The sequence below is a fragment of the Coregonus clupeaformis genome, chromosome 31 (assembly GCF_020615455.1).
Source record: "Coregonus clupeaformis isolate EN_2021a chromosome 31, ASM2061545v1, whole genome shotgun sequence".
Taxonomy (NCBI): Eukaryota; Metazoa; Chordata; class Actinopteri; order Salmoniformes; family Salmonidae; genus Coregonus; species Coregonus clupeaformis.
In genome coordinates, this window is record NC_059222.1 from 31,661,081 (window position 1) to 31,688,451 (window position 27,371).

The window sequence follows — 27,371 nt, forward strand, 5'->3', positions numbered from 1 at the left end:
ACGTATAAATAGTTTTGATGATTACGTTGAAATTAGATTGATGTAACAACCTGTTAGTCAGGTTAAGTAATTGTATTTAAGTTGAAGTTTTACCCTAATTTCAGTGGGAACCTAGAACTCTTCTTACTAGGCTAATGAATCCACTAGGCCACATATCTACATCCTGATTTAAACAGGTAGGAGCTTCATTTTAGAGAGGGACCTTTCCAAGAACTTAAGTTGGTTTGTATTTGTTCCAAATGTGTAATTTAGCTGGGGGAGTGTGTGTGTGTGTGTGTGTGTGTGTGTTCATGTGTGTATTTAACATTCCAGACAGCATAGCAATGGTGAGAGACATATCCATGGCAATGGTACCTAATTGTAGCACTTCTCCTCTTTCCTTCCCACTCCCTTTCTCCTTCTACTTGAAACTTTGTGCAATAACACTTCTTCCCACAATCTTACATTTTTGAAGGGTTAATCATGAACTAACTGTTTATGAAAATACACTTGATATAGGCCTGAATAATGGTCGAAATTGCACAGGTTCTATAGTTATTTTAGATGTAATGTAGTTGGATGAGAACATACCGCCCTCTACTGGAATAGAGAGTCGAGAGAGAACGCAATGAAAGCAGTTGGACATGCATGCATTATAATATTGAAGGCAATGCAATTATATTCCAAGTAATAACTTTACAAAATTCCGTAGTTATTGTATTGGACACAAATATCCACTACACAAATCCTAGAAATGTACGCACGTGGTCTTTGAATAAACCACAGAAACACCGTGGTTGTTACAAAAATCTTTGGAGGATGCGGGCATCGATCCCGCTACCTCTCGCATGCTAAGCGAGCGCTCTACCATTTGAGCTAATCCCCCGGTTGACGCATAGAGAAGATATAGAGTACTAGACTCAGTTAGCTGCAAATGCTTACACTACTGGTACGTTTAGTTATTTATAACCACGTTTCCAAACAGTTTTCATGCGAGTACAGTCATACCATATTTAAAAAACTGCAATGGAAACAGGAAGTTTCCGTAAAAAAAATTAAATGCCGACAGATCATTTTTTCGTTCGACATGGTGTGATCTTTTTGTGTCGGTAAAATTTCTGCAACATTTCTGGGATATTTTATTTCAGCTCATGAAACATAGGACCAACACTTTACATGTTGCTTTTATATTTTTGTTCAGTATAAATTCACTTTGAGTCATGTGGTGTGTCTCCCACTATGACTCGTGAAACAATGCAGTTTATTAGGCTACAAATACTTCACAGGGTGGCGAAAGTGAACGTGATCTTGATGCTGCTTTCCACTACATATCTAGGGTCTTATTCTAGTGACATGATGATCGATGCTTGGCTGCCCATTGAAAAATAAAAACATTCTTGCTATCCATAATAATTGCATCATGTAGATTAACCTACCCACACAGCATCTGCAAGCTGTTGGCTAGAGTGCATGGGCCAAGACCATAGTAGGCACATTTGCTATTTAACGCAACAGTTTTTGTGAGTTGAAAATGCAATGGAAACACATTTAACTTTTGATTTTTATTCAGTACATAAAAACTTGTGTGCACTATGTCATCACGCAGTGATTTCTATCCACAACAATTCCATTTGGTGAAAACACCCCACTGGTGGGAAAATGTGCATATTTTCTTTATGCGTTTTTTTGAAGATTTGCAGGAAAATCTGTTGCCAATTGTTTGGAACCCTAGCTACTGTAATTATCAATTTTCTTTCAAGCGAAACATCTAATATTAGCAACAACAACAAAAATGTGCATTCTACCAGGTGTGTTGTAGCGAAAACAACGGTACCACAGCATCCCGTGACTCCAATTCCTTCGACATGATGGCTATTCTATAAATATTTGTGCCAAAAAGTGTTTCCATGCGACATTTGTCACATAATCTACTTCACCAACAACAAAAAGTTGTTCTGGTGAAGGTGTTCTGTGTTGTTAACATTTGCTCGACATTTAATTGAAACTTTTACAATTTCCTTGTCGTTTTTGGAAAGGGACACCCGATTAGACTACAATCACTCATTAAAAGACAACCATTTTTTCTCATTGTTCTATCTGTGGGGATGACCCTGGCTGTTTCATGTGACCTTACTTAGCCAATAATAAAGTAACAACAAACCTGCCTGCAATACACCTTTTTGGGTTGTAGTCCGCCATAAAACCCACAGAAGAAGAAGAACAAACCCGCCTAGTCCAAGGTTCAGCTGACACATGACTGATCATTAAATATTGAAATACAGCTCCTAGAATAGTTTATTTGCTTTTCACTCATAATCCAGTTATTTAATAACAATATGTATGGTGATTCAAACGCTGTCTCAAACTTAGATCTCACGTAAGATTCGGATGGTTGAAGTTTCCAAAGTGCTGCTGCTGGATTTTGGACTCTGAATTCATGATTTGTCTACTCTACCCGTCCACTCCATTCATGGCTAGTCCAGTCCGGAGTGTGTCAGAGTTGGTTGCCGAGGCTCGGTGTGTATTTGAGCAGAGCTTCGGGGGAGATGGTCCGGAGGTGGCTGTGTGTGCCCCGGCAGGGTCAACCTGATACAACCAGGGATATGTCCTACCAATGGTAATGAATGTCATGCTTGTGATGATCAAAGGTTGTTTGCGATTGACAAGAGTGTCTGTTGTATAAACCAGTCCACATCACAAGAAACACTGGTGGGTGCACAGACCCATTAAAGCACTGCTGCTTTGACAGATGTGAAACATGCTTATTAATTATATCCTTGTGCCAGGCTCTGCCTCTAGTCACGGTCGTGGTTGTCAGTATTACTTCTGGCCAGAGTGTCTCCATCGTAACTGCTGCTAAAGATGTGGAGGAGCCCAGGAGAGTGGACTTTGACCTTCCCAATTACGTGAAAGGAGTAGTGCAGCACTACAGATGTATGAGCAACATCTTGTGTATCACCTGATCACAAAATGTAATAGTGACACACCATATATCATCATCGAGATCCCCTCTCTGTCTGTCTGTCTGTCTGTCTGTCTGTCTGTCTGTCTGTCTGTCTGCCTCTCTTTCTCCATCCATCCATCCTTCCATCCATCCCGGCAGCTCCTCCAGTCCCAGGGTTAGGGCAGTGAGTGTCCCTCTAGGAGGAGGTCTGTCCAGCTCAACCTCTCTAGAGGTGGCCATGTACACATTCCTACAGCAGCTCAAACCAGGTGAGTGGATTTGAGTAACATCAAATAGTGCCTATGAGTGAAGCTAAACATTTGCACAACATGTCATAATTTCATTCTACTGCCCTCCTCAGACAAGGTGGCCAAGGTGGTGGCATGCCAGCAGGCAGAACACACCCACGCTGGTGTGCCCTGAGGCATTATGGACCAGTTTGTCTCTGTGCTGGGCAGCGAGGCTCACTCTCTACTCATAGACTGCAGGTAACAGGCCTGCTGATAGGGCAAAAATATTTTCGGTATCTCAGATTCTTCTGGCAATTTTCACATAGAAACTTCATTGGGAGGAAATGTGTTTGACATGCTTTTTACATTTGTATCACAAGCCATTTTTTTGAGAAAATCATGATGAAAGTGGCCCTTTTAGCCACTTTTTAGACCTATTCATGACTCCTGTAAGACCTTTTGATCCATGAACCATACATAATACAGACAACACCTTGGTGTCATTATACTCCTTATAGTGTGCTCTAACATATGAAGTATGTCTAGATTCTGAAATACACATATTAATGTCTCAAAAGTACCCTTTTTGATTTAAGACATTTTGTTTGGAACAATATACTCTACAAGTACATAACATTTCCAGAGTAGGCTCTCTGCTAATTCTGAAGTTCTGAGCAATTTTATGACCACCACCAACACAGTGAATGGGAAATGGATTCAAAGGGAATTCCCTCTGCTGGTGATTTGCTGAATGTGCAATCCTAAAGGAGGGCCGTGATTGGTTAATGAACTGTAACATCAATGTATGTATAAAATGGGTCATATCATTAAAAGTACCAGAGAGCCCACTTTGACATTCCAAAACATGTCTACAAATAAGCAAAATCAAAAAGGGTACATTTCAGATGTTTTTTATGTTGAATAAATGAATGTGAAAATGTGTATTTCATCTAGACATACTCCATATTTAAGAGCACACTATAAGGAGTGTACTGACACCAAGACATCTGTATCATGTATGGTTCACGGATCATAGGGTCTTACAGATTAGAAACCCTAATTGGTCTACACGGACAAGTTCTTGCCTGGTTTAGATCTTATCTGTCGGAAAGATATCAGTTAATCTCTGTGGATGGTTTGTCCTCTGACAATTCAATTGTACGTTTTGGCGTTCCTCAAGGTTCCGTTTTAGGACCACTATTGTTTTCACTATATATTCTACCTCTTGGTGATGTCATTCGGAAACACAATGTCAACTTTCACTGCTATGTGGATGACACACAGCTGTACATTTCAATGAAAGATGGTGAAAAAATGTGATCATATTACTCCAGTGCTAGCCTTTTTACATTGGCTTCCTTTTAAGGCTAGGGCTGATTTCAAGGTTTTACTGCTACAAAGCATTACATGGGCTTGCTCCTACCTATCTCTCTGATTACGTCCCGCCATAAATAACTACACGTACGCTACGGTCACAAGACGCAGGCCTCCTTATTGTCCCTAGAATTTCTAAGCAAACAGCTGGAGCCGGGGCTTTCTCCTACAGAGCTTTCTCCTAGTGCTCTTCCATGTCGTCCCTAGGAGGGGTGCGTCACTTGAGTGGGTTGAGTCACTGACGTGATCTTCCTGTCTGGTTTTGCGCCCCCTCGGGCTTGTGCGGTGGAGGAGATCTTTGTGGGCTATACTCAGCCTTGTCTCAGGGTAGTAAGTTGGTGGTCTGTTGATATCCCTCTAGTGGTGTGGGGGCTGTGCTTTGGCAAAGTGGGTGGGGTTATATCCTGCCTGGTTGGCCCTGTCCGGGGGTATCGTCGGACGGGGCCAGTGTCCCCCAACCCACCCCTGTCTCAGCCTTCAGTATCTATGCTGCAATAGTCAATGTGCCGGGGGGCTAGGGTCAGTCTGTTATATCTGGTGTAATTCTCCCGTCTTATCTGGTGTCCTGTGTGAATTTAAGTATGCCTCTAATTCTCTCTCTCTCCCTCCCTCCCTCCCCTCCCGGAGGACCTGAGCCCTAGGATCATACCTCAGGACTACCTGGCCTGATGACTCCTGGCTGTCCCCAGTCCACCTGGTCGTGTTGCTGCTCCAGTTTCAACTGTTCTGCCTGCGGCTAGGGATCCCTGACCTATTCACCGGACGTGCTACCTTGTCCCGGACCTGCTGTTTTCCACTCTCTCTCTCTTTCTCTCTACCGCACCTGCTGTCTCGACCTCTGAATGCTCGGCTATGAAAAGCCAACTGACATTTACTCCTGAGGTACTGACCTGTTGCACCCTCTACAACCACTGTGATTATTATTTGACCCTGCTGGTCATCTATGAACGTTTGAACATCTTGAAGAACAATCTGGCCTTAAATGGCCATGTACTCTTATAATCTCCACCCAGCACAGCCAGAAGAGGACTAGCCACCCCTCGGAGCCAGGTTCCTCTTTAGGTTTCTTCCTAGGTTCCTGCCTTTCTAGGGAGTTTTTCCTAGCCACCGTGCTTATACATCTGCATTGCTTGCTGTTTGGGGTTTTAGGATGGGTTTCTGTATAGCACTTTGTGACATCTGCTGATGTAAAAAGGGCTTTATAAATACATTTGATTGATGTATAGGCCTAACAAGTGCCTAAAATTATGTGAGAATTGCCAGAACAATCTGAGATAACAAAAATATTTTCTGCCTGGTATGGAATCGCCCTATAGGCCAGTGGTTCCCAAACTGTGGGTTCCCAAACTGTGGGAACTGATGTTCCCCAATGCTGGAAGGGGGGCCTGAGTGAAAAAGTTGGGAACCCCTGCTATAGGCATATGCTAAAGGATCATGGCTAATGCTAAAGTAAAGCTAACACTTAACTGAAAGTGTTGTTTACTACTGTGTTATGAATGTATTATATACTCTTGTTGTTTCCTCAGATCTCTGGAGGCAACTCCTGTCCCTCTGTCTGACCCAGGCCTGGTCATCCTCATCAGTAACTCAAACGTCAAGCATTCTCTGACGGGCAGCGAGTACCCTGGCAGACGACGACAGTGCGAGGAGGCAGCTGCCATCTTGGGAAAGGCCGGTTTGAGAGAGGCCAGCTTGAGAGATGCCACACTGAAGGACCTGGAGGGTGAGAATGAGAGGATATTCTATTCTGTTCAATTCTATTCTTATACATTCAAGCATTGTGTTATTATGTTTTGCAATTAAAAAAAATTGTTCCAGATGCTAAGCGCCGATTGGACGATGGCACCTATCGAAGGGCTCGTTATGTGATTGAGGAGATAGAGCGTACGGCCCAGGCAGCAGAGGCCCTGAAGAAAGGGGCCTACAAAGAGTTTGGCAAACTCATGTTGGAAAGCCACAACTCACTCAGGTGAATAGAGAACACCATCAAATAACTCCTCAACGCAGTAAATGCATTGAGGGCAGAATCCTGTTTTATCACACATGAAAAATATGATAGAAATGTAAAGTATCCATCCATAATGTGTTCCCTACTGTCAGGGACCTATATGAGGTGAGCTATAAGGAGCTGGATGAGCTGGTGTCTGCAGCCGTGGATGTGGAGGGTGTGTTCCGCAGGATGACAGGGGGAGGATTTGGAGGCTGTACTGTTACACTACTGCAGGCTGGAGCCATAGACAGGACCATAAAGCACATACAGGTGAGGAGGAATACACACACACACACACACACACACACTGTGTGAAGGGAACTTCGGGACTAGCTTGCACAAACTGGTCACTGTGGGTAAAAGAGCTTTTAGAATCTCTGCTGTCACTTTAAGACAAACTGCTTAGTCCCCCGTGTCTTGCCCGAACAGCTTCCAGAGAGTGTGTATGTGTGTGTGTGTGTGTGTTTGTGCACGCGCCCCTGTGTGTGTGTGTGTGTGTGTGTGTGTGTGTGTGTGTGTGTGTGTGTGTGTGTGTGTGTGTGTGTGTGTGTGTGTGAGTGAGACAGTAGGGGTTACGGCAGGAGAATAAAAGCTAACAGCGCCCCTTTATTAACATTCCAGTCCTTCTCCCCCGCCTCACTGTCCTTCTCTCCCGTCTCTCTCACTGCGAACTGCTCAGACACAAATTGTCTTATGCAACTAACCAGGCCTCAGCTCACCAACAGGAATCCTAAACAGCATAGGACCATGAAGGAGAGAAACAAAACTACAGATCGATAAATCCACCTGAACAGAGCACCAGCTTTTTACAGATCCAGCTTCCATACACACTGAGCCAATCTTTACTGATCTTTTTGTTATTTCATCCTTTTGGGGTCTTTTTGTGACTTGCTAGTATCCCGGTTACAACTTCGCCCTGCCACCTCTGAAAGGAAAGTCTATTCAGGCTACAAAAGACAATTGAAACTTGAATTCCCTAGAAAGAGAAGTGTTATAACAAGAGCTCTACCATTCCAATCCGGAGTGTTCTAATCTAGTGTTCTAGCCTGAGCGGAGGTAGTTTCAGTGCCTGAGGATGCTGAACCTAAACTCCTCGGACAGCAACACTAACAGCAACTGTAGCTCCCTGTTGGACCCCGTGTCTCTCAACGTTGGCGGTGAGATCTACACTACGACCCTGGACACTCTGACGCGCTACCGAGACTCCATGCTGGGCGCCATGTTCACTGGACAGATCTCCACGCTTAGGGACGAACGCGGAAACGTTTTCATCGACCGCGACGGGAAGGTTTTCCGCTATATCCTGAACTTCCTGCGTTCCAGCTCCCTGGACCTGCCGGAGGGGTTCTCTGAGATGAGACTGCTGAGGAGGGAAGCAGATTTCTTCCAGATACGCCCCCTACTGGATGAGATACAGCGGCACATTGAGACTGGAGCGCTCAGCCTGAGAGATGCACCCAGAAGAGCCATGCTGCTGGTGGATGTGGACTGCCAGGTGTGTGTGTTTATTTTGTGTGTGTTGTAGTGTAAGCATGTGTGTGTGTGCATGTGGGTTTGTTGTGGAATGTGGATGTTCTTTCATACAAGTGTATCATTAGCACTGCAGCATCAGCTTGTTTGTCTCATTCCAGGTGCACATGCTACACTTCAATCTACGGCGTGCTCCAGAGAACTACGAACTCCGCACATGCTCAGTGCGCATCCTCACCGCCAAAATCTTCTGTACCTGGCGTGCCTTCCTGGTTCTCCTCTGTGAGCGTTTCTCCTACCGCACCACCCAGGGTCCTACCTCCCCCCTCCCCAGTGACCAGCGCCACAACCGTCTCAAATTAGAGTGGGTTCCCCAGCCAGACGAACTTCCCCAGGACCAGTATGAGAAACAGCGGTACAGAGGACTCGTCGTCTCAGACTCTTGGGCCACACAGACCCACTTTGGTGACCTCTGTGATGTCATCATCCCGCGCCGCAGCCCCTGTGAGGTCAAAGACATGCACAGGTTTTTGGAGGAGCTGCTGACGGTGTCTCTGGCAGAGGGTTTTAGGGTTGACTCAGTGACCCCTGACTCCATGGACGTTTTGAACTGCCGTACTCTGCAGCTTGTACGGTAGTGATGTAGCTCATTCCAGCTCACAACTGAACCACCAGTTATGGACTTACTCAGACTAAAATAACAAAGGACACCCTACAATGTTTACAACCTACTGCACATGACTGCTTATGGATGGTCAATAACTAGCAGACTTTACTAACACTGTAAAGTTCAAAGGTCGCTCTATGATGTTTACAATCCTCTCTTTGGTGTGAAGCTGAGACTGATCCTGCCATCTGAACCCTCTAACGAACTCTAACCTTGGTAGCCCTTGCAGTGGAGCAGACTGTTCCAGACATGTTGTAGTCTAAACTGTAGGGTAGGCCTACATCTGGTTTTACAGAATAGACCCTGTCCCCAACAATAAGGAATGGTTGTCAGTTCATCCTGTTGATGATCAGTGCAATTCTTAAAGAGGCAGAGAGAGACGGAGACTGGGAGTGTGATAGACTGAGTATCTGTGAGAGAGTGTGCTGCACTGGTAGGAGGGGTGATCCGAACATTCCAAAGAGCAGGTACATTTGCTGGTATTGTTTTGTAAAATAGTGTTAGAGATAACTGTGTAACAAACTGACCAGTCTGTAGAGTTGTTTACAGCACATCAAGTACACTTTAATAAACACTATTAAATGAAAGGTATTACTCCCTGAACCCCTATCAGTCAGACTGGTGCAAGTTCCTTTCTGGTAGGCGGAAGGGGAATAAGATGTGTAATTTTTGAATGGAGGAAGGAAGGAAGGCGGGGAAAGATGAGTATGGGAGAATATGGGAATATGGAGGACTGTAGTGCCCAAAAACAGGTTTTAGCATGGGCAGCACCATTGAGGACTTTCACCATTTTTATGTAGTCAACTGGGTGGGACTTCTTATGGGTTAAGGAAAGATCACATGATTCCATCTGGGTCATCAGGAGGGATCAGCCAATTAATTATAATTGTGAGAAAACGTTCCATAACTGCAGGTGGCAGTAAATCGCCAACCTTGGCTTTATACCTGTTCAAACAACACACTCTAGGTGGCAGTGTGCACCCTTTCAGTTTGTTTGCCAACTCATAGAAGTAGTAGAAGAAGAAAATGGACTACTTCAAAATGGAGATGACCTCAATGGTGCTGCCCATGCTCTCACAGATGCAATAATGGGTCAGATACAATGATGCAATGTCTATCTAAGTATATGAAGAGGAAAGATGCCCGGTTGGAAAACAACCTCTAGCCCCTTCCTCCTACCTCCATCTACTCAGCTCGCAATGCATCTGTAACTTGCAGATCCAAAGGAAACAGTTACAGTATGTGCAAGGATTATGGTGTTGGCTTTACTTTTATCCTTCCAATACTGTTTTCAGTGTTTGGAATGAACTCAAAAGCAAATTAATGAATTCACTAGCTGTATATTTATCTCTACAGGAGCGATACAGTGGATCCCCAACTTTCTACATCACAACTCCCTCACAAGGAGCTCAGGTCCTGAGTTTATGAAGAACAAACACTGTACATTTTTCCATTATGTACAACTTGACCACAAGAAAAGCACATTCCTATTGATTTGCAGGATCTTTTGTTTGCGGATGTAGCAATGTTTAATCAACCCGATAGGGGTGAAATGAGCAGGTAAAGCAATCTTTTGTAAGACTTTTCTTCAGCGTGCCTTAAACTATCATGATTCTAATACAGGTAATAATTGCCAAGCACTAAATCAAGTGAAGGATAATCTCTTGTGGTTGCATCTCAAAGACTGTTATGTTGTATTATAAAATTACTCAGAAAAATGAGATTATTGTTTACACTATAAATAATTCTGCAAAAATAAACAGAATGAGTTTGATACCTTATGCTTCATGCGACATCTGTTCACAATGCAACATTACTTTCTGAAAATGTATTAGGGGAAATTCCAAAGTTTACTTCATATTAATAAACATCTGACTCTTTACATTTGGAGCCAAACCTATTTATATTGTCATGCCCTACTCCCCTGCTGATTCGTATTGCGTGTATTGCGGAAGGGTTTGAAGGGAGGAGTCTCAGCGGAAGCTAGCCAGTCAAGTTGCGCTTTGCGAGTCTGGGGCATCCGGAAACATCACCTCGAGGCTGCCGACGGGGCATACGAAAGATAGGTGGGCTAGCTAGCTACCAAACAAACCAACACAGGATCTGCATTTAAATACTTAAAGACAAGCAGACGACGTGCTTTGGATTCTGATTTGATATTAGTTTGGGAAGTTGAGACGTGGCAAACTGGACGCCGACCAAGCTTTGTGAATTAGCGAGTGAAAGCATATTGGACACAGCTGGAGCAACGGCCGTTGTGAGTCAGGTGAGTTTCGAAGGGCCCGAGCAAGAGAATAGTGTCGCGTCTACAGGTGTTGTAGCCTGTCGTTGGTTAACCAGCTAAAACACTTAACGTTACTGCTGACGTTTAAGTCAACTGGATAACACGGAGTAAAGCTAGCTGGTTAACGTTGCCCTGTTGATGTGCTAGTTAACGTTAGCCTCGAGAGATTAGTTACTGTAACTTGACTGGCAAGCTAGCTAGCTTGGCGGTGTTGTTGGTGAACGGCTGCGAAGCCATGATTCATTCCATTCGACCAGGAATTAAAGGGTCTATAAACTTTAGACACAGATGAAATCATCATATTTTCTTTTAGATACACGGGACTGAAATAGAAGTAGCTATTAATGTTAACTAGTTAACTTGCTTGCTGCACAAGTTGGTGAAATAGCTAGCTAGCTACCTAACGTTAGTTAACTCATAACGCGGACAAACTCACTATTAGTCGCCATATCTGTGTCTACTAGCTAGCTAACTAAATAATGTTCCCTTTTCAGTGCCATCAACATCACGAACCATTCACCACGTTTTTAGTCAGCTGAGCTAGTTAGCTATTGCATAATGTTGAAACGGGAAAACTTTGGCAACGGGAAAGAGGAGGAGGAGTAGGAGGTGGTAGGGACTATTTTTATTTATTTTATTTAACCTTTATTTAACCAGGTAAGCCAGTTGAGAACAAGTTCTCATTTACAACTGCGACCTGGCCAAGATAAAGCAAAGCAGTGCGATAAAAACAACAACAACACAGTTACATATGGGATAAACAAAACGTACAGTCAATAACACAATAGAATATCTATATACAGTGTTTGCAAATGTAGTACGTTATGGAGGTAAGGCAATAAATCGGCCATAATGCTAAATAATTACCATTTATTATTAACACTGGAATGATATATGTGCAGAAGATGATGTGCAAATAGAGATACTGGGGTGCAAATGAGCAAAATAAAGAACAATATGAGGATGAGATAGTAGGGTGGGAGCAAGGTGTGTCTTCCTCGTCTCGCAGGTAGTTTGAGTCAACGGTAGAGTAGGGTTTCATCAATGAGTAATTGTATATTTGGGGAGGGGGGCGTAGGGGTTTGTGGTAAGAAATAATCTGTTACACCGGTTTGACCTGTTTCGGGGGCAAATTCATGACCAAAATAAGAAATGTCAACAGGACTGTTTTGGGTTGAACATGACGTTCACTTCATTCTAGGCTCCTGCAACAGGGAGAATACCTAAGATTGTATTCATTTTTTGCCAATTTTTTGTCATCTGTTTGCAGTTCAATGAAACCTATGCAAATATGCAGTAATGCATTTTCACTCATTGCAACCTTTTTTATATGGCTTTTACAAGTGTTAACTATTTACTCAGTCAAGAGTATGAGGCTTACTGTACCTTTGGACAAGCCAGTGTTTCCCTACCACTGTACAGACACAGTATACCTCACCCCTCACCTAGCTGTTGCCCCCCTGCCTAAAGAATTTGGCATCTATCTATTGGTTTCTATCCAGGAAAAAAGACTGGGACAGACAGGCTACTACTGAAGGACAGACATTCCACTGGCACTGCCCAGTCCTTCATTCCCACCTGCAGCTGTGCTAGCCAAACAACACCCCTTTGTTCTCAGCAGACTTCTGCCGTTTGGACATGATAATCTTCCACCTGAAACCACTCCCCAGTCTCCAAGGAAAACAAGTACCTGTCCCAAAATGTACAGGTACCTGCCAAAATAAAGGAAACACTTAAGTAAATGAGTGATGCAAAGTATATTGAAAGCAGGTGTTGTTCCTGAGTTAATTAGGCAAATAAAAACCCATAATGCATAGGGTCATGTATAAAAATGCCCAGTATTTTGGTTACCATGACTAGAAGAAGAGATCTGTGACCTTTGAAAGAAGAGTCTCAAAGGAGCATAGTGGGTTTAGGCTGTGTGTCTCAGTCACCAGATCTCAACCGGATTGAACATTTATGGGAGATTCTGGAGCGGTGCCTGAGACAGCGTCTTACACCACCATCAACAAAACTATGAGAAATTCCATCATTTGGTGAACAATGGTGTCGCATCCCTCCAATAGAGTTCCAGACACTATAATGAATCTATGCCAATGTTCATTGAAGCTGTTATGGAAGCTTGTGGTGGCCCAACCCCTTATTAAGACATTGTTGGTGTTTCCATTATTTTGGCAGTTACATGTAGATCAGTCTTGATAAGGAAAGCTAAGGAAGCATTGAGATCGAATCGCTATGGCTAAGTTGTTTGTTTTCATTAGAGTAGGCCATGATAAGAGTGCTTACTGCTTAGCCAAGTGCTGAATGATGGAAATGCATAAAATGATGAAGGGACGGATATAGCATTTTTACAAAACAGTGACTGACTGACCAGTGACCAAAAGTTGGACTACATCCAAAAGTTGTATTGCCGCCACCAACTGGACGGTTTGAACCAGTGACCACATGATTCATTCTCTCAGCAACCTAAAGTCTAGTCTCACCTCCAACCTATTAACTTTGAACTGGAGAGTTTATCCAACCGCACAAGGGCAACAAAAGGCCCTCTGAGGGCCATGTTTTGCTTGAAAACCCTTCAACCCCTGCCTCGAGTAGGTTAGATGCACTTCCTCACTAAACGTGTCATGCCAGTGGCTCGTTAACCTACACACTGTACAGTCTCCTAGCTAGGCCTAATTCCTGTTTTACCTCTACCAATGTGGAGCAGTTTACCTCGCAGGAGAAATTGACTGTGGTTAGCTAATGAGACGGGAGAGGAAGTACAGTGGGGAAAAAAAGTATTTAGTCAGCCACCAATTGTGCAAGTTCTCCCACTTAAAAAGATGAGAGGCCTGTAAATTTCATCATAGGTACACGTCAACTATGACAGACAAATTGAGAGAGAAAAAATCCAGAAAATCACATTGTAGGATTTTTTATGAATTTATTTGCAAATTATGGTGGAAAATAAGTATTTGGTCACCTACAAACAAGCAAGATTTCTGGCTCTCACAGACCTGTAACTTCTTCTTTAAGAGGCTCCTCTGTCCTCCACTCGTTACCTGTATTAATGGCACCTGTTTGAACTTGTTATCAGTATAAAAGACACTTGTCCACAACCTCAAACAGTCACACTCCAAACTCCACTATGGCCAAGACCAAAGAGCTGTCAAAGGACACCAGAAACAAAATTGTAGACCTGCACCAGGCTGGGAAGACTGAATCTGCAATAGGTAAGCAGCTTGGTTTTAATAAATCAACTGTGGGAGCAATTATTAGGAAATGGAAGACATACAAGACCACTGATAATCTCCCTCGATCTGGGGCTCCACGCAAGATCTCACCCCGTGGGGTCAAAATGATCACAAGAACGGTGAGCAAAAATCCTAACAAAGCCTACCATCAGTAACACACTACGCCGCCAGGGACTCAAATCCTGCAGTGCCAGACGTGTCCCCCTGCTTAAGCCAGTACATGTCCAGGCCCGTCTGAAGTTTGCTAGAGTGCATTTGGATGATCCAGAAGAGGATTGGGAGAATGTCATATGGTCAGATGAAACCAAAATAGAACTTTTTGGTAAAAACTCAACTTGTCGTGTTTGGAGGACAAAGAATGCTGAGTTGCATCCGAAGAACACCATACCTACTGTGAAGCATGGGGGTGGAAACATCATGCTTTGGGGCTGTTTTTCTGCAAAGGGACCAGGACGACTGATCCGTGTAAAGGAAAGAATGAATGGGGCCATGTATCGTGAGATTTTCAGTGAAAACCTCCTTCCATCAGCAAGGGCATTGAATATGAAACGTGGCTGGGTCTTTCAGCATGACAATGATCCCAAACACACCGCCCGGGCAACGAAGGAGTGGCTTCGTAAGAAGCATTTCAAGGTCCTGGAGTGGCCTAGCCAGTCTCCAGATCTCAACCCCATAGAAAATCTTTGGAGGGTTGAAAGTCTGTGTTGCCCAGCGACAGCCCCAAAACATCACTGCTCTAGAGAAGATCTGCATGGAGGAATGGGCCAAAATGCCAGCAACAGTGTGTGAAAACCTTGTGAAGACTTACAGAAAACGTTTGACCTGTGTCATTGCCAACAAAGGGTATATAACAAAGTATTGAGAAACTTTTGTTATTGACCAAATACTTTTTTTCCACCACAATTTGCAAATAAATTCATTAAAAATCCTACAATGTGATTTTCTGGATTTTTTCTCTCTCAATTTGTCTGTCATAGTTGACGTGTACCTATGATGAAAATTACAGGCCTCTCTCATCTTTTTAAGTGGGAGAACTTGCACAATTGGTGGCTGACTAAATACTTTTTTCCCCCACTGTACAAACGCACACACACACAGTGCATTCGGAAAGTATTCCGACCCCTTGACTTTTTCCACATTTTGTTAAGTTACAGCCTTATTCTAAAATTGATTACATTGTTTTTTTCCTCAATCTACACACAATACCCCATAATGACAAAGCGAAAACCGGTTTTAATTTTTTTTGCAAATGCATTAAAAATTAACGGAAATATCTCATTTACATAAGTATTCAGACCCTTTTAGTCAGTGCTTTGTTGAAGCACCTTTTGGCAGTGGTTACAGCCTCAAGTCTTCTTGGGTATGACGCTACAAGCTTGGCACACCTGTATTTAGGGGAGGTTTTCCCATTATTTTCTGCAGATCTTCTCAAGCTCTGTCAGGTTAGATGGGGAGTGTCGCTGCACAGCTATTTTCTGGTCTCCAGAGATTTTCGATCGAGTTCAAGTCCGGGCTCTGGCTGGGCCACTCAAGGATATTCAGAGACTTGTCCCGAGGGCTGTCGTGCCTTTTACTGAGGAGTGGCTTCCGTCTGGCCACTCAACAAAAAGGCCTGATTGGTGGAGTGCTGCAGAGATGTTTGTCCTTCTGGAAGACTCACCTTGTTCTGTGGACAATGAAAGGCCACTCTAAAATGTGCTCAAAAAAGGTGCAGTTTTGTCACACATCATAATGCCACAGATGTCTCATGTTTTGTGGGAGCATGCCATTGGCATGCTGACTGCAGGAATGTCCACCAGAGCTGTTGCCAGAGAATTTAATGTTCATTTTTATACCATAAACCGCCTCCAACGTCATTTTAGATAATTTGGCAGTACGTCCAACCACGCCAGCCCATGACCTCCACATTTGGCTTCTTCACCTGAGGTATCGTCTGAGACCAGCCAACCGGACAGCTGATGAAGCTGTGGGTTTGCACAACCAAATCATTTTTTTAAGGTATCTGTGACCAACAGATTCATGTCTGTATTCCCAGTCATGTGAAATCTGTAGGTTAGGGCCTAATTTATTTGAATTAGCTGATTTCCTTTATATGAACTGTAACTCAAACATTTTGAAATTGTTGCATTTATTTATATATATCTCTAATTAATCATGCAGCGTGACAGATCGCCTTAGTATGGAGTTGATCAGGCTGTTGATTGTGGAATGTTGTCCCACTCCTCTTCAATAGCTGTACGAAGTTGCTGGATATTGACGGGAACTGGAACAAGCTGTTCTACACATCAACCCAGTTTCTCAAATATGCTCAATGGGTGACATGTCTGGTGGGTGTGCAGGCCATGGAAGGACTGGGACATTTTCAGCTTCCAGGAATTGTGTACAGATCCTTGCGACATGACACTGTGCCTTATCATGCTGTCCATTACTTATGCCTGCCCATTCCATAACCCACCGCCACCATGGGGCGCTCTGTTCACAACGTTGACATAAGCAAACCCCACAAGACGCCATACACGTTGTCTGCCATCTGCCCGGTACAATTGAAACCAGGATTCATCCGTGAAGAGCACACTTGTGGAGGTCCTTGGCTGGCATGGTTACACGTGGTCTGCGGTTGTGAGGCCGAATGGACATACTGCCAAATTCTCTGAAACGCCATTGGAGGTGGTTTATGGTAGAAAAATGAACATTCAATTCTCTGGCAACAGCTCTGGTGGACATTCCTGCAGTCAGAATGCCAACTGCACGCTCCCTCAACTTGAGACATCTGTGGCATTGTGTTGTGACAAAACTGCACATTTTAGAGTGGCCTTTTTATTGTCCCCAGCACAAGGTGCACCTGTGTAATGATCGTGCTGTTTAATCAGCTTCTTGATATGCAACACCTGTCAGGTGGATGGATTATCTTGGCAAAGGAGAAATGCTAACTAACAGAAATGTAAACAACATTTTAGAGAAGCCTTAATTTGTGGAATTTCTTTCCTTCTTAATGCGTTTGAGCCAATCAGTTGTGTTGTGACAAGGTAGGGGTGGTATACAGAAGATAGCCCTATTTGGTAAAAGACCAAGTCCATATTATGGCTATAACTGCTCAAATAAGCAAAGAGAAACGACAGTCCATCATTACTTTAAGACATGAAGCTCAGTCAATATGGAAAATGTCAAGCATCGTGACAACATCGTATCATGAGGCCCCTGGCAATTCCTAGCCCTAAGTAATGCATCAAAATTTAGGCCAACAATAGTCAATAATGAACAACTATGAAAGAAGTGACAGCAATGTGTTATTGCATAGACTTTATTTCTCTATTGAAGTCGGTGCACATTATATAGTTTTTGTCCTGTCGGTTGCACAGCCATAGGCGCTGCTTGATACATGACACCATAATAGAAACAATCCTCAAGGGGATAATAATATCAGCAAGTGCACTCTACTCCACACAGTAGGTTATGATTAATAATACAACCAGTAGCATTGTAACTTAACAACAGCAGTGAGGCCAGTGTAAACTGTCTGTGTGATTACTGGAAAGAGGGCATGAGTGGAGGGGAATGACATCCTGTCTACCAGACCCCTGACAATATTTTATTTCTGTCCAGACAGTGACAGGAAAAACATCTCTGCTCTGATAGTCCCATTAAAAATTATTCCTTGAATCCCTGTAATCAATTATCCTTGTAATCACTGATTGGATAAGTGGAATTAAGGTTATGACGTTATTGGTTTCACAAGTCCAACTGTACCGGCAGATCAGTGATGAGATCCATTTCTAAAGTATTTGAAGAGTCAGGCCCCATCCGTTGATGCTGACTGTGAAGTGAGTGTGAGAGGAGTCATCACTAAGAATAGGCCTAGCCCTGCAATGAGTGGTTATGGATCAGCCTGTACTAGCATTACACTTCCCTTTTCTCTTTTATTCTCCTTTCTAGATGTTGATGCTGCGTTGTCATGCAGGCCGGCTCAGTATGTAGGACTTCTGAACTTTCAGTCCTATGCTCTTCTTGCTTCTTAGGTCAAAGGTTAAGAGTCTATTTGCAGATTCACTGAGAAGCGTGACTAAATTCTTTGGGGTCAGTGAAACTCAATGTCCTACTCTTCCATAGTGAGACAACACAGGACAGGAGGCAACTGAGCCACTATGCCATGAGCGAGGGAAGAGATTGGGAGGAGGACGGGAGAGCGGTGTAGTCTCGTCTCAATGTTTATGATCACACCCCATTTGCCAACACAGCTAATTCTCCTTGGCTGTGTTGTGTCCTGCACCCGTCAGACATGTTTTCTTGTGTGTCTGAATTAGGCTCGTTTTAGTTTTCTAGCCACACTTTTAACACCAAACATCAACTCCCTCTTCTCGTTTTAATGAAGTACTTGTTTTTGCTTATCAGGCGGTTTCATGGGAGTGACTTTTAATAGTTGTTGTTTTTTCTTTCTACATGCTCTGACATAGCTGGCGATTGCATAAGAACATAAGTAGAATATTTCAGATGCCAGGCATTCTTCCTGGCCACTCGGTCTGAATTACAATGCTAGCTATGTTGTTTAAAGATGGGGCTTAAAGTAACTGTCCAGTGTTTCCAGATTTCTATGAAATATGACCTAATATTAATTACAATATGAGTGAAATAGTTTTCCTTAAAAAAAATGATAATTAAATATGTTAAAGCAGCTTTTCTGTGTTGGAATGGTGTGAGCAATCCCCCAACAACAGAATGGTGTGCGTGTATACCGGTCATAAAATTATATTCATGCGCGTAGACCACTGATTGGTCATGGGGGGGGAAATTGATACAGTGAGGGGAAAAAAGTATTTGATCCCCTGCTGATTTTGTACGTTTGCCCACTGACAAAGACATGATCAGTCTATAATTTTAATGGTAGGTTTATTTGAACAGTGAGAGACAGAATAGCAACAAAAAAACGCACGTCAAAAATTTTATAAATTGATTTGCATTTTAATGAGGGAAATTAGTATTTGACCCCTCTGCAAAACATGATTTAGTACTTGGTGGCAAAACCCTTGTTGGCAATCACAGAGGTCAGACGTTTCTTGTAGTTGGCCACCAGGTTTGCACACATCTCAGGAGGGATTTTGTCCCACTCCTCTTTGCAGATCTTCTCCAAGTCATTAAGGTTTAGAGGCTGACGTTTGGCAACGCGAACCTTCAGCTCCCTCCACAGATTTTCTATGGGATTAAGGTCTGGAGACTGGCTAGGCCACTCCAGGACCTTAATGTGCTTCTTCTTGAGCCACTCCTTTGTTGCCTTGGCTGTGTGTTTTGGGTCATTGTCATGCTGGAATACCCATCCACGACCCATTTTCAATGCCCTGGCTGAGGGAAGGAGGTTCTCACCTAAGATTTGAAGGTACATGGCCCCGTCCATCGTCCCTTTTAATGCGGTGAAGTTGTCCTGTCCCCTTAGCAGAAAAACACCCCCAAAGCATAATGTTTCCACCTCCATGTTTGACGGTGGGGATGGTGTTCTTGGGGTCATATGCAGCATTCCTCCTCCTCCAAACACGTTGAGTTGATGCCAAAGAGCTCGATTTTGGTCTCATCTGACCACAACACTTTCACCCAGTTCTCATCTGAATCATTCAGATGTTCATTGGCAAACTTCAGACGGGCCTGTATATGTGCTTTCTTGAGCAGGGGGACCTTGCGGGCGCTGCAGGATTTCAGTCCTTCACGGCGTAGTGTGTTACCAATTGTTTTCTTGGTGACTATGGTCCCAGCTACCTTGAGATCATTGACAAGATCCTCCCGTGTAGTTCTGGGCTGATTCCTCACCGTTCTCATGATCATTGCAACTCCACGAGGTGAGTTCTTGCATGGAGCCCCACCGAGGGAGACTGATAGTTATTTTGTGTTTCTTCCATTTGTGAATAATCGCACCAACTGTTGTCACCTTCTCACCAAGCTGCTTGGCGATGGTCTTGTAGCCCATTCCAGCCTTGTGTAGGTCTACAATCTTGTCCCTGACATCCTTGGAGAGCTCTTTGGTCTTGGCCATGGTGGAGAGTTTGGAATCTGATTGATTGCTTCTGTGGACAGGTGTCTTTTATACAGGTAACAAGCTGAGATTAGGAGTACTCCCTCTAAGAGTGTGCTCCTAATCTCAGCTGGTTACCTGTATAAAGGATACCTGGGAGCCAGAAATCTTTCTGATTGAGAGGGGGTAAAATACTTATTTCCCTCATTAAAATGCTAAGCAATTTATAACATTTTTGACGTGCGTTATTTGTTGTTGTTGTTATTCTGTCTTTCACTGTTCAAATAAACCTACCATTTTAAAATTATAGACTGATAATTTCTTTGTCAGTGGGCAAACGTACAAAATCAGCAGGGGATCTAATACTTTTCCCCCTCACTGTAGTGGCATATCGGGATATTCTTTTTTACGGTGTATCGACAATATCGCTATATTTTTGCACTAGTTGGCTGTACCTGCACCAAAACAATTTTTTCTTCATAGCTTGTTCTCGATTTTCTTTTTAAATATGGAGCCATTGTTTTCAGTACTTTTATTTCCATGACTGATCAAAACTTGTTTTCTCATGGCTCTCTCTTGTCTCTCTGCAGCAGACATATGGTGAGCAATATATTTGAAACATCGGATCGCAATACATATAGAATCGCGATACATATCATATCGGCACCTATCCTAAGTATCATGATAGTACCGTGAGGTCTCTGGCAATTCCCAGCCCTACAATTTATGGTTTGTCCACAAATATGAGTATAGAATGAGTCAACAACTGTATTTGGGGACGAGTTGGCCTAACAGAATATGAACTATTAAAAGTGAAATTTTCACTGATGGCTACTTTAAGCGCTGTAGCTCTAGCAGAAGTAAGTTACTAAGCCTAGTTTACGTCTGTGTTGATGCCCTGTCCAGGCACGTTTGTGTGTATTTTCTTCCCTCTGACATCCCTCTCACCTCTCTGATGGTTTGAGTTGGTAGAATGCTTGGAATTTGATGATGTCACAGTTGAGTGTTGCGAACGAACCGGGAGTGGGTGTGATTCCTCCGTAGCCAAACATATCCGAAGAATTGAATATTATTTCATAAAATGCAGCCATACCACCTGTATATAGGCTAGCCGCCACTTTCTTAAAACAATGCTGCTCTCATTCAGTTTGTTTGATCTTTGTCATCAGGAATGACATCAGTGTTGTATAAAAGCGAGGCCAGGTAATAATTCACACCAATATCAATAAAACGTAATTGTCTTGTAAATCCTTGACCAAGTTTCTAAACACTGTTAACGGCCCTTGCTGGGAGAATTGCTGTGTGAGGTGGGTATCTGTCTAACTATTTCTCAACACAAGGTCATTGCCCTGCTCTGTCCAACTGGAATTCCTGGGAAAATCCATGTCTGATATCACTCATTTACTGTAACAGAATGGCTATACTGTCCACTCACTGAAACTGTGGATGTTTGCCACTTAGTTTCTGTGTCACTGACCACTGCATAGCATTGTTTTTCCAAGTAACAAACAAATCCCTTCCGTTTGGGGACTTCCCCTAAGCCTTACTGCCAGAATACTGTCCACAGGGTGTTATGAATGGAAATGTAGGATATGTCATGTCATGTGCACATGATTTCCCGGCACCAAACCGGTCTAACTGTACTGTAGCCTTGAATAATTCACTCATTTTCAGTTTTCTCCATTTTCCCATCCTTCTGTACTCTGAAGAAAAGAGCGAGCCACAATGAAGCAACAGAAAGAGGTGGAACTTGCTGTTTGAATCGACAGTTCTAAACGCTACTCTGTTCTGATAGTGAGGTTTTATGGGATGCATAATCACTGGGTAGGCCTTGCCTAACTGTCACACTGGTTGAAATCCTACAATTAATCACCATGTTGTCTGATTGTTTCAGTAGTGATGTAGGCTCTGGCCTCCTTGGGTCTGTGTTTACATTGAGCACTGCCATAGGTAGTCATCATATGACGAAACCAAGGTCCTACTTTTCCATACTGGGGTGTGCCTGAGTGTGTATTGTGTGTGTGTGTTCCTCCTTCAAGCTACCCTCAGTTTCCATCAGCAGAGCACATTCTTGTCCTTCCCTAGGATGACATTCTGTGTGTTAAGCACTAAAGAGGACCTCCCACCCAGCCTTTGTTAGCAGGCTTAGAGCACTGAGCTGCTTCTTTCTGCTCTGCTGGACCCTTTGGTCTACGTTGGAGGACTCCGAGGAACATAATGGGTACTAGACTGTGCGTGGTCCTAATATGACACACATTTAACATGGAATTAATGTCGCCAATGCATGATTGACGAAAAACCATGTTTGGAACTCTCTTCTATACAAAAAAAAAGTATATTTACGCCTACCCTCCCCAAATCCTGAAGCATGCAACTTCATCCCACTCCCTTAGTCTGCAGGATCCAAACAAGGAAGTTTACTTAGTGAGGGTGTGAGTCAGTCCTCCACTATCCCGTAATCCCTCACGCCTAATGACTAACGGCGTCTTGCCGCTGATATCAGGGCAATAATATTTTACATTTTAGTCATTTAGCAGATGCTCTTATCCAGAGCGACCTACAGTTAGTATGTCTCTCTGTCTCGATACAAATGACAAGACGGAGTCGGCCAAGACGGAAAATACGGTCTCGTAGCTTAGTTCCGGTTTACAATATTATCATTTGTAATTTTTATGAAATCATTGTTTTTCTTTTTTTTTTTTACTTGCTGATTTTACAGGCCTGAAACACTGGCCTGTTCTTTTTGTGGAGGGTTTTCTGTGGGTCTTTTGAGGGGGACATTTTTGTCATCACCCAGGGAGACACAGCTTTGAGGTTGAGGGTTGAGTTCAATCAGAGTAGACTGAGGCTTAGACCACTGACATTTATGGTCTAACCAACCTGTGGCTATAACCTCTCCTTCACGTGATGGGCTTAGCGAATGTATTGGTATGTGTAGAGATTAAGAGAAAGCTGTCCACTACTCTTCCTTCCTCTTAGTAAAATGAACGTGAAATGAAAGCCAGAGTCCAGGGGTTTTAAAGCATCTGGAAAAGAGAGGAGAGGGTTGTTTTTTTTTAAAGGTTGTGATCGGGTCATAGTTCGTTATGCCCTAAACGTTCCGCAAACGTTATTGATAAAGGAAAGAATGAAAAGCAGACCCTTCTTTCTCTCTGAAGGGCCTATTTGGAAACGGCTTGTCTGTGTGACAGGTGTTTTCATCAGTGTGTGTAGTAGTAGGTAGTCATTGTAAATAAGAATTTGTTCTTAACTGACTTGCCTAGTTAAAATAAAGGTTAAATAAAAAAAAATAGGACAATGGTCTTTTTTAGTTGATGCTCCTGTGACCAACTCCTAGCTGTTGTCTGAGATGAGCCCCGCCCCCTCAGGCTGTCTGTGTGTGTGTGTGTTGACCACAGACAAGAAAGAGAAGAGGAGTAGGCCTCTTCTCTGGAATTCCTTTCTCTCATCTCCCTGTCTCTGTCAGTGGCCAACACACCACCTGAGCTGAGTTTTTGCTGGAGCCCTGATTTAGTTTCCTGCTCCAGCTGTGAGTATCTTCACTATCTCTCTTCCTCCTTTGTTTTGCTCCAGGAAGTTTTATGATCTCTTTCTCTTCACCACCTCCACACCCACGTTCTTCAGATAGTTGAATGACAGAGAGGAAAAGAGGAGTGAAGACTTGTCGTCTGCTAGGCTATTGCCCTTTCCCCACCTACTTCATTAATCTCCTATCTACCACTGTCTCTCTCTGTAGAGGTGTAGCGGTTGGGCCTGTGTGCTCCTCAGGCTCCAGAGAGGATGAAGAGGTTTAGGAGACCTGGCCAGGAGTCCCAGAGAGACCGGATCAAACAGGAGCTCTACGGGTTCAACAAGGTAAGAGCAGTGACAGTCAGTCTGATCTGACAAGGCTTTGATATCTAATCTCTACAGTAAGGCAATGATCCCAATTCCAGACAATTTTCAGGGGATTTGTCCTGCCAGTTTCTATAATTCTCCCTCTCTCACTCAGACGGTGGAGCATGGTTTTCCTCACCAGCCCAGTGCTCTGGGCTTCAGCCCCAGTCTACAGCTCCTGGCCATCGGCACACGCTCCGGAGCCATCAAACTGTATCCTTCAATAGACACAGAGGGAGAGGTCTGTCTGGTTGTGTAGGAGTGCAGGATTTAAGTGTTAACACGTTTGAACAAGTTTGTCTCAGAGTTGCCCTCTGCTTTAGCTGTCTGTGGTTAGTGTGTAGTTATCTTATATTCCCAGGGTATTGCTCAACTCTGGCTGTACCAGACGGACACAGTTGGTGTGTCTGTGTATCTCTGTTATAGTGTGTGTTTGATTCATCTTACACAATCGTGCTCTTTGACAGTGTGGAACCAGTCAGTACACTCCCCATTCACTCCGTCACTATGAAGACCCTTGTCTCTGTCATTAGAATTAATTCACACAATAGGGGAAATTGTTCTTTTGATAACACAAGAAGGAAATTCTATGAATAAAAGTATTATTAGCCAAGGGCAGGGCAGTGTAATAAGACACAAAGAAAGACAGAACAGAACATCTCTTATTTCTATAGATGCATGTGGACCCTTTCAGTACAGTAGAAAAATAAGAACCTGTATGTCTATGAATTGGTGGGGGGGGGCTCTGTGTACATCATGCATTGTGTGTGTGTCTGTATTTGCTGCGCATGTGTGTACACAGTAAGTGTGTGTGTTGGTGCGCCATGCTGTGTGTGTGTATTCTTTAACCTGTGGTCAGTTATGGTGGCCCAGGTGTAGAGTTCATGGGTCTACACGATGAGAACGCTGCCGTCACACAGGTCCACTTCCTACCACACCAGGTGAGTGGCTACTCAACACACACACGGTGGCAGCACCTTATCACATGCGCCATTCACACCTGCTACTGAAATGATCTTCTTAAATCGGGCAGGACGATATGGCCAAAATATATCTCATATATATATATTTTTTTTATGACTGAATTTAATGTTTTGGAATAATACCATTTCTAAATTTGCTTTATGAGTAGTGCGTTACCCTACGGTGGCAACACATACAAGTGATTTCAATGGGGCTTTCTCCATTCTGATTTGTTTTATACTGTTCAATTCAACTTCAACCTAAAATAATTTCCATACATTTCTGCATTTCCTGCACTAATTTGAGGTCATTTCCATACTGCCACGTAAGGCTGCATGATATGGGAAAACAATCTATGCCTTATTTTTAACTAAATGCTGCAATTGCGATTTAGCGCAAAACACTTGGGTGAACTGTTGGAATCATGGAAATTGAATGATTATTGTAATTCTATAGTTAGAATGTAATAGTGGGCACTTTGAATACAGTGTTTGACATGACAACGAATTAAAATGCCAGGAGGAGTTATTGTGACCGGGTAGGAACCTAAGTGTTTCCTAGGGGACGCTATAATCTTTAGCTACATTGAATGTTTTCTCTTAGGAACTTCATGTAGCTAACATATTCATGCTTCGCATATTCCTCTTTGATTTAGAAGATACTGTTGCACAAACAACATACTGATTTAGGTCAACACCATCACTGGTATTGTCAAGCTGTATAGCTAGTTACGTTTGCTCCGACTCAGTACATTTATTTGCTAGCTAGCCAGCTAACTAGCGATTAGCATTTGCGGCTAACAGGATTTAGGCCCAACTTGCTAAGAAAAGACAAACCAGCCTTTTGCAGATGTAAGAAACACAAGCTAATAGTGTAATTATAGAACGTTAGTGTATTTATATTAAAAAGCAAAGTGAAAACAGCATCGTTGTCAACATTGTTGCATGTGCTGCATTAACCATGCAGACTGAATGCAAGTCTGTCGTGGTCGAGAAACAGCAAATGTGCTCCTTGAGTGACGGGACGGTGCTAGTTCTGTGTGGAAAGCGACATGGAGAGAGAGTGGAGAGAGATGACTCAAGTAGCGGAGTAAACTATAAAAATGGACGTTACACACGGCGTATCACATTTAACAAACCAAACATTCAAATACTGTTATAGAAAGTAACATCAAAACCCAAACCGGTCCGTGCATCAATACTGGTATATCATAAAATACGCTATACCGCCCAGCCCTAGAATCCAATATGTGGATCTGATCATTGCTGGAAATGTTAGTAGTAAAGCTGTGGCTAACGTCCCAAAAACATCCTCCTAATTGCCCCAAAACGTCCTCCTGACAGTCTCATAACATCCCAATAACGTGTTCCTAACGTCCTTATGTCCTCCTAATGTCCTTTTAACATCTGGTTGCTCTGTATTGAACAGGTGGAGCTGGTGACTCTGTTGGATGACAACAGTCTCCACATGTGGACCCTCAGAGCTCACCATGGCGTCTCTGAGCTGCTGGAGATAGGACGCTTCACACTCACTGGACCCCCGGGGTGAGAGACACACACACTACACCCCACCACCTCCCAACTTCTCTCCTACCCCTTCTCAAGCTTTCTTTCTTTCTATTTTCCTCACACACTCGCACTCATTGGAGTGCCATGGTAAGAGACGCACTGTGTGACATGCACAGAACTATAGTGGGATTCTATTTCTATGGTGACATGCACACATTCAATGGCAAACACGTATGCACCTTGAATGTTATTTTTCTGTCTGCCAGATTCAACCTGTTAACTTTATCCCATCTTTCTCTCTATTTACCGCTTTCTCGTTCCCTCAATCAGTGCTCCCCCCAGTGTAACTTGTGTAACAGCGGTGCTAGCCCACTCTTCTGGGGACCTGTTGTTGCTAGGAACAGAGGGAGGACACGTGTTCATAGTGAAGGTACCAGGCTTCAGAGAACTAGAGGAGAGGAACATCAGCCTGGAGAAAGTCACCAACAGGTACACACACCACACACACTTCCTTTCATTGAGTTACTAAATTGGAAATATTGTTATCCTAAACAGATGGAAACAACTATTGATTCATGTTAAAATGCTTCCCACACACACACAAACGTATTTGATCGATAATTATGCTAAAACAGTACCCCCTCATTCTGTAGTGTACCAGAGGAGTATGGAGGTCGTAGGAGCCTGGAGCATGTCGAGTCCTTACAGGAGAATCCCGTCAACCCACGCCAGGTTCTGATTGGCTACGGACGAGGCCTCATGGTCATCTGGGACCTGGACAGCCAATCAGCCGTCAAACACATCCCTGCTACACAGGTATACAGTGTGTGTGTCTGTGTGTTGGTGTCTGGATGTCGA

The 27,371-nt window shown here is 43.4% G+C and overlaps 2 protein-coding genes, 1 non-coding gene and 1 pseudogene across 6 annotated transcripts in view; 3 read left to right on the forward strand and 1 right to left on the reverse strand.

The window, feature by feature from the left end:
• Positions 1 to 792: 792 nt before the first annotated feature.
• On the reverse strand, positions 793 to 865 carry trnaa-agc. Its single transcript has one exon. It is a non-coding gene; the product is annotated as a tRNA-Ala (tRNA).
• A 1,584-nt stretch (positions 866 to 2,449) lies between these two features.
• On the forward strand, positions 2,450 to 10,394 carry LOC121547973 (annotated as a pseudogene).
• On the forward strand, positions 7,182 to 9,539 carry LOC121547974 (BTB/POZ domain-containing protein KCTD21-like). Its single transcript, XM_041859378.2, has 2 exons — positions 7,182 to 8,012; positions 8,149 to 9,539. The coding sequence occupies exons 1-2, from the start codon at positions 7,593 to 7,595 to the stop codon at positions 8,623 to 8,625; spliced, it is 897 nt and encodes a 298-aa protein (XP_041715312.2). The 5' UTR covers positions 7,182 to 7,592; the 3' UTR covers positions 8,626 to 9,539.
• A 264-nt stretch (positions 10,395 to 10,658) lies between the features above and the next one.
• LOC121547397 (LLGL scribble cell polarity complex component 2) overlaps positions 10,659 to 27,371 on the forward strand; it is a 39,306-nt gene continuing 22,593 nt past the window's right edge. For 2 of the 4 annotated variants that reach the window (XM_041858660.2, XM_041858663.2), the window contains exons 1-7: positions 10,659 to 10,920; positions 23,903 to 24,021; positions 24,158 to 24,255; positions 24,902 to 24,983; positions 26,434 to 26,549; positions 26,844 to 27,002; positions 27,167 to 27,329. In XM_041858660.2, coding sequence (XP_041714594.1) covers positions 23,947 to 24,021; positions 24,158 to 24,255; positions 24,902 to 24,983; positions 26,434 to 26,549; positions 26,844 to 27,002; positions 27,167 to 27,329 — 693 coding nt within the window. In that variant the 5' untranslated portion in view covers positions 10,659 to 10,920; positions 23,903 to 23,946. Of the gene's footprint in view, positions 10,921 to 12,440; positions 12,647 to 23,634; positions 23,696 to 23,902; positions 24,022 to 24,157; positions 24,256 to 24,901; positions 24,984 to 26,433; positions 26,550 to 26,843; positions 27,003 to 27,166; positions 27,330 to 27,371 lie in introns of those variants that run through there. The other 2 variants (XM_041858661.2, XM_041858662.2) reach the window with 2 other exon arrangements.

What these genes read in the sequence shown, in the direction of transcription:
- LOC121547974 (XM_041859378.2), top strand. Translation starts at nt 7,593, where the DNA reads ATGCTGAACCTAAACTCCTCGGACAGCAACACTAACAGCAACTGTAGC. An exon ending in TGGTGGATGTGGACTGCCAG is followed by an intron (nt 8,013 to 8,148) that starts GTGTGTGTGTTT and finishes GTCTCATTCCAG; the next exon opens with GTGCACATGCTACACTTCAA.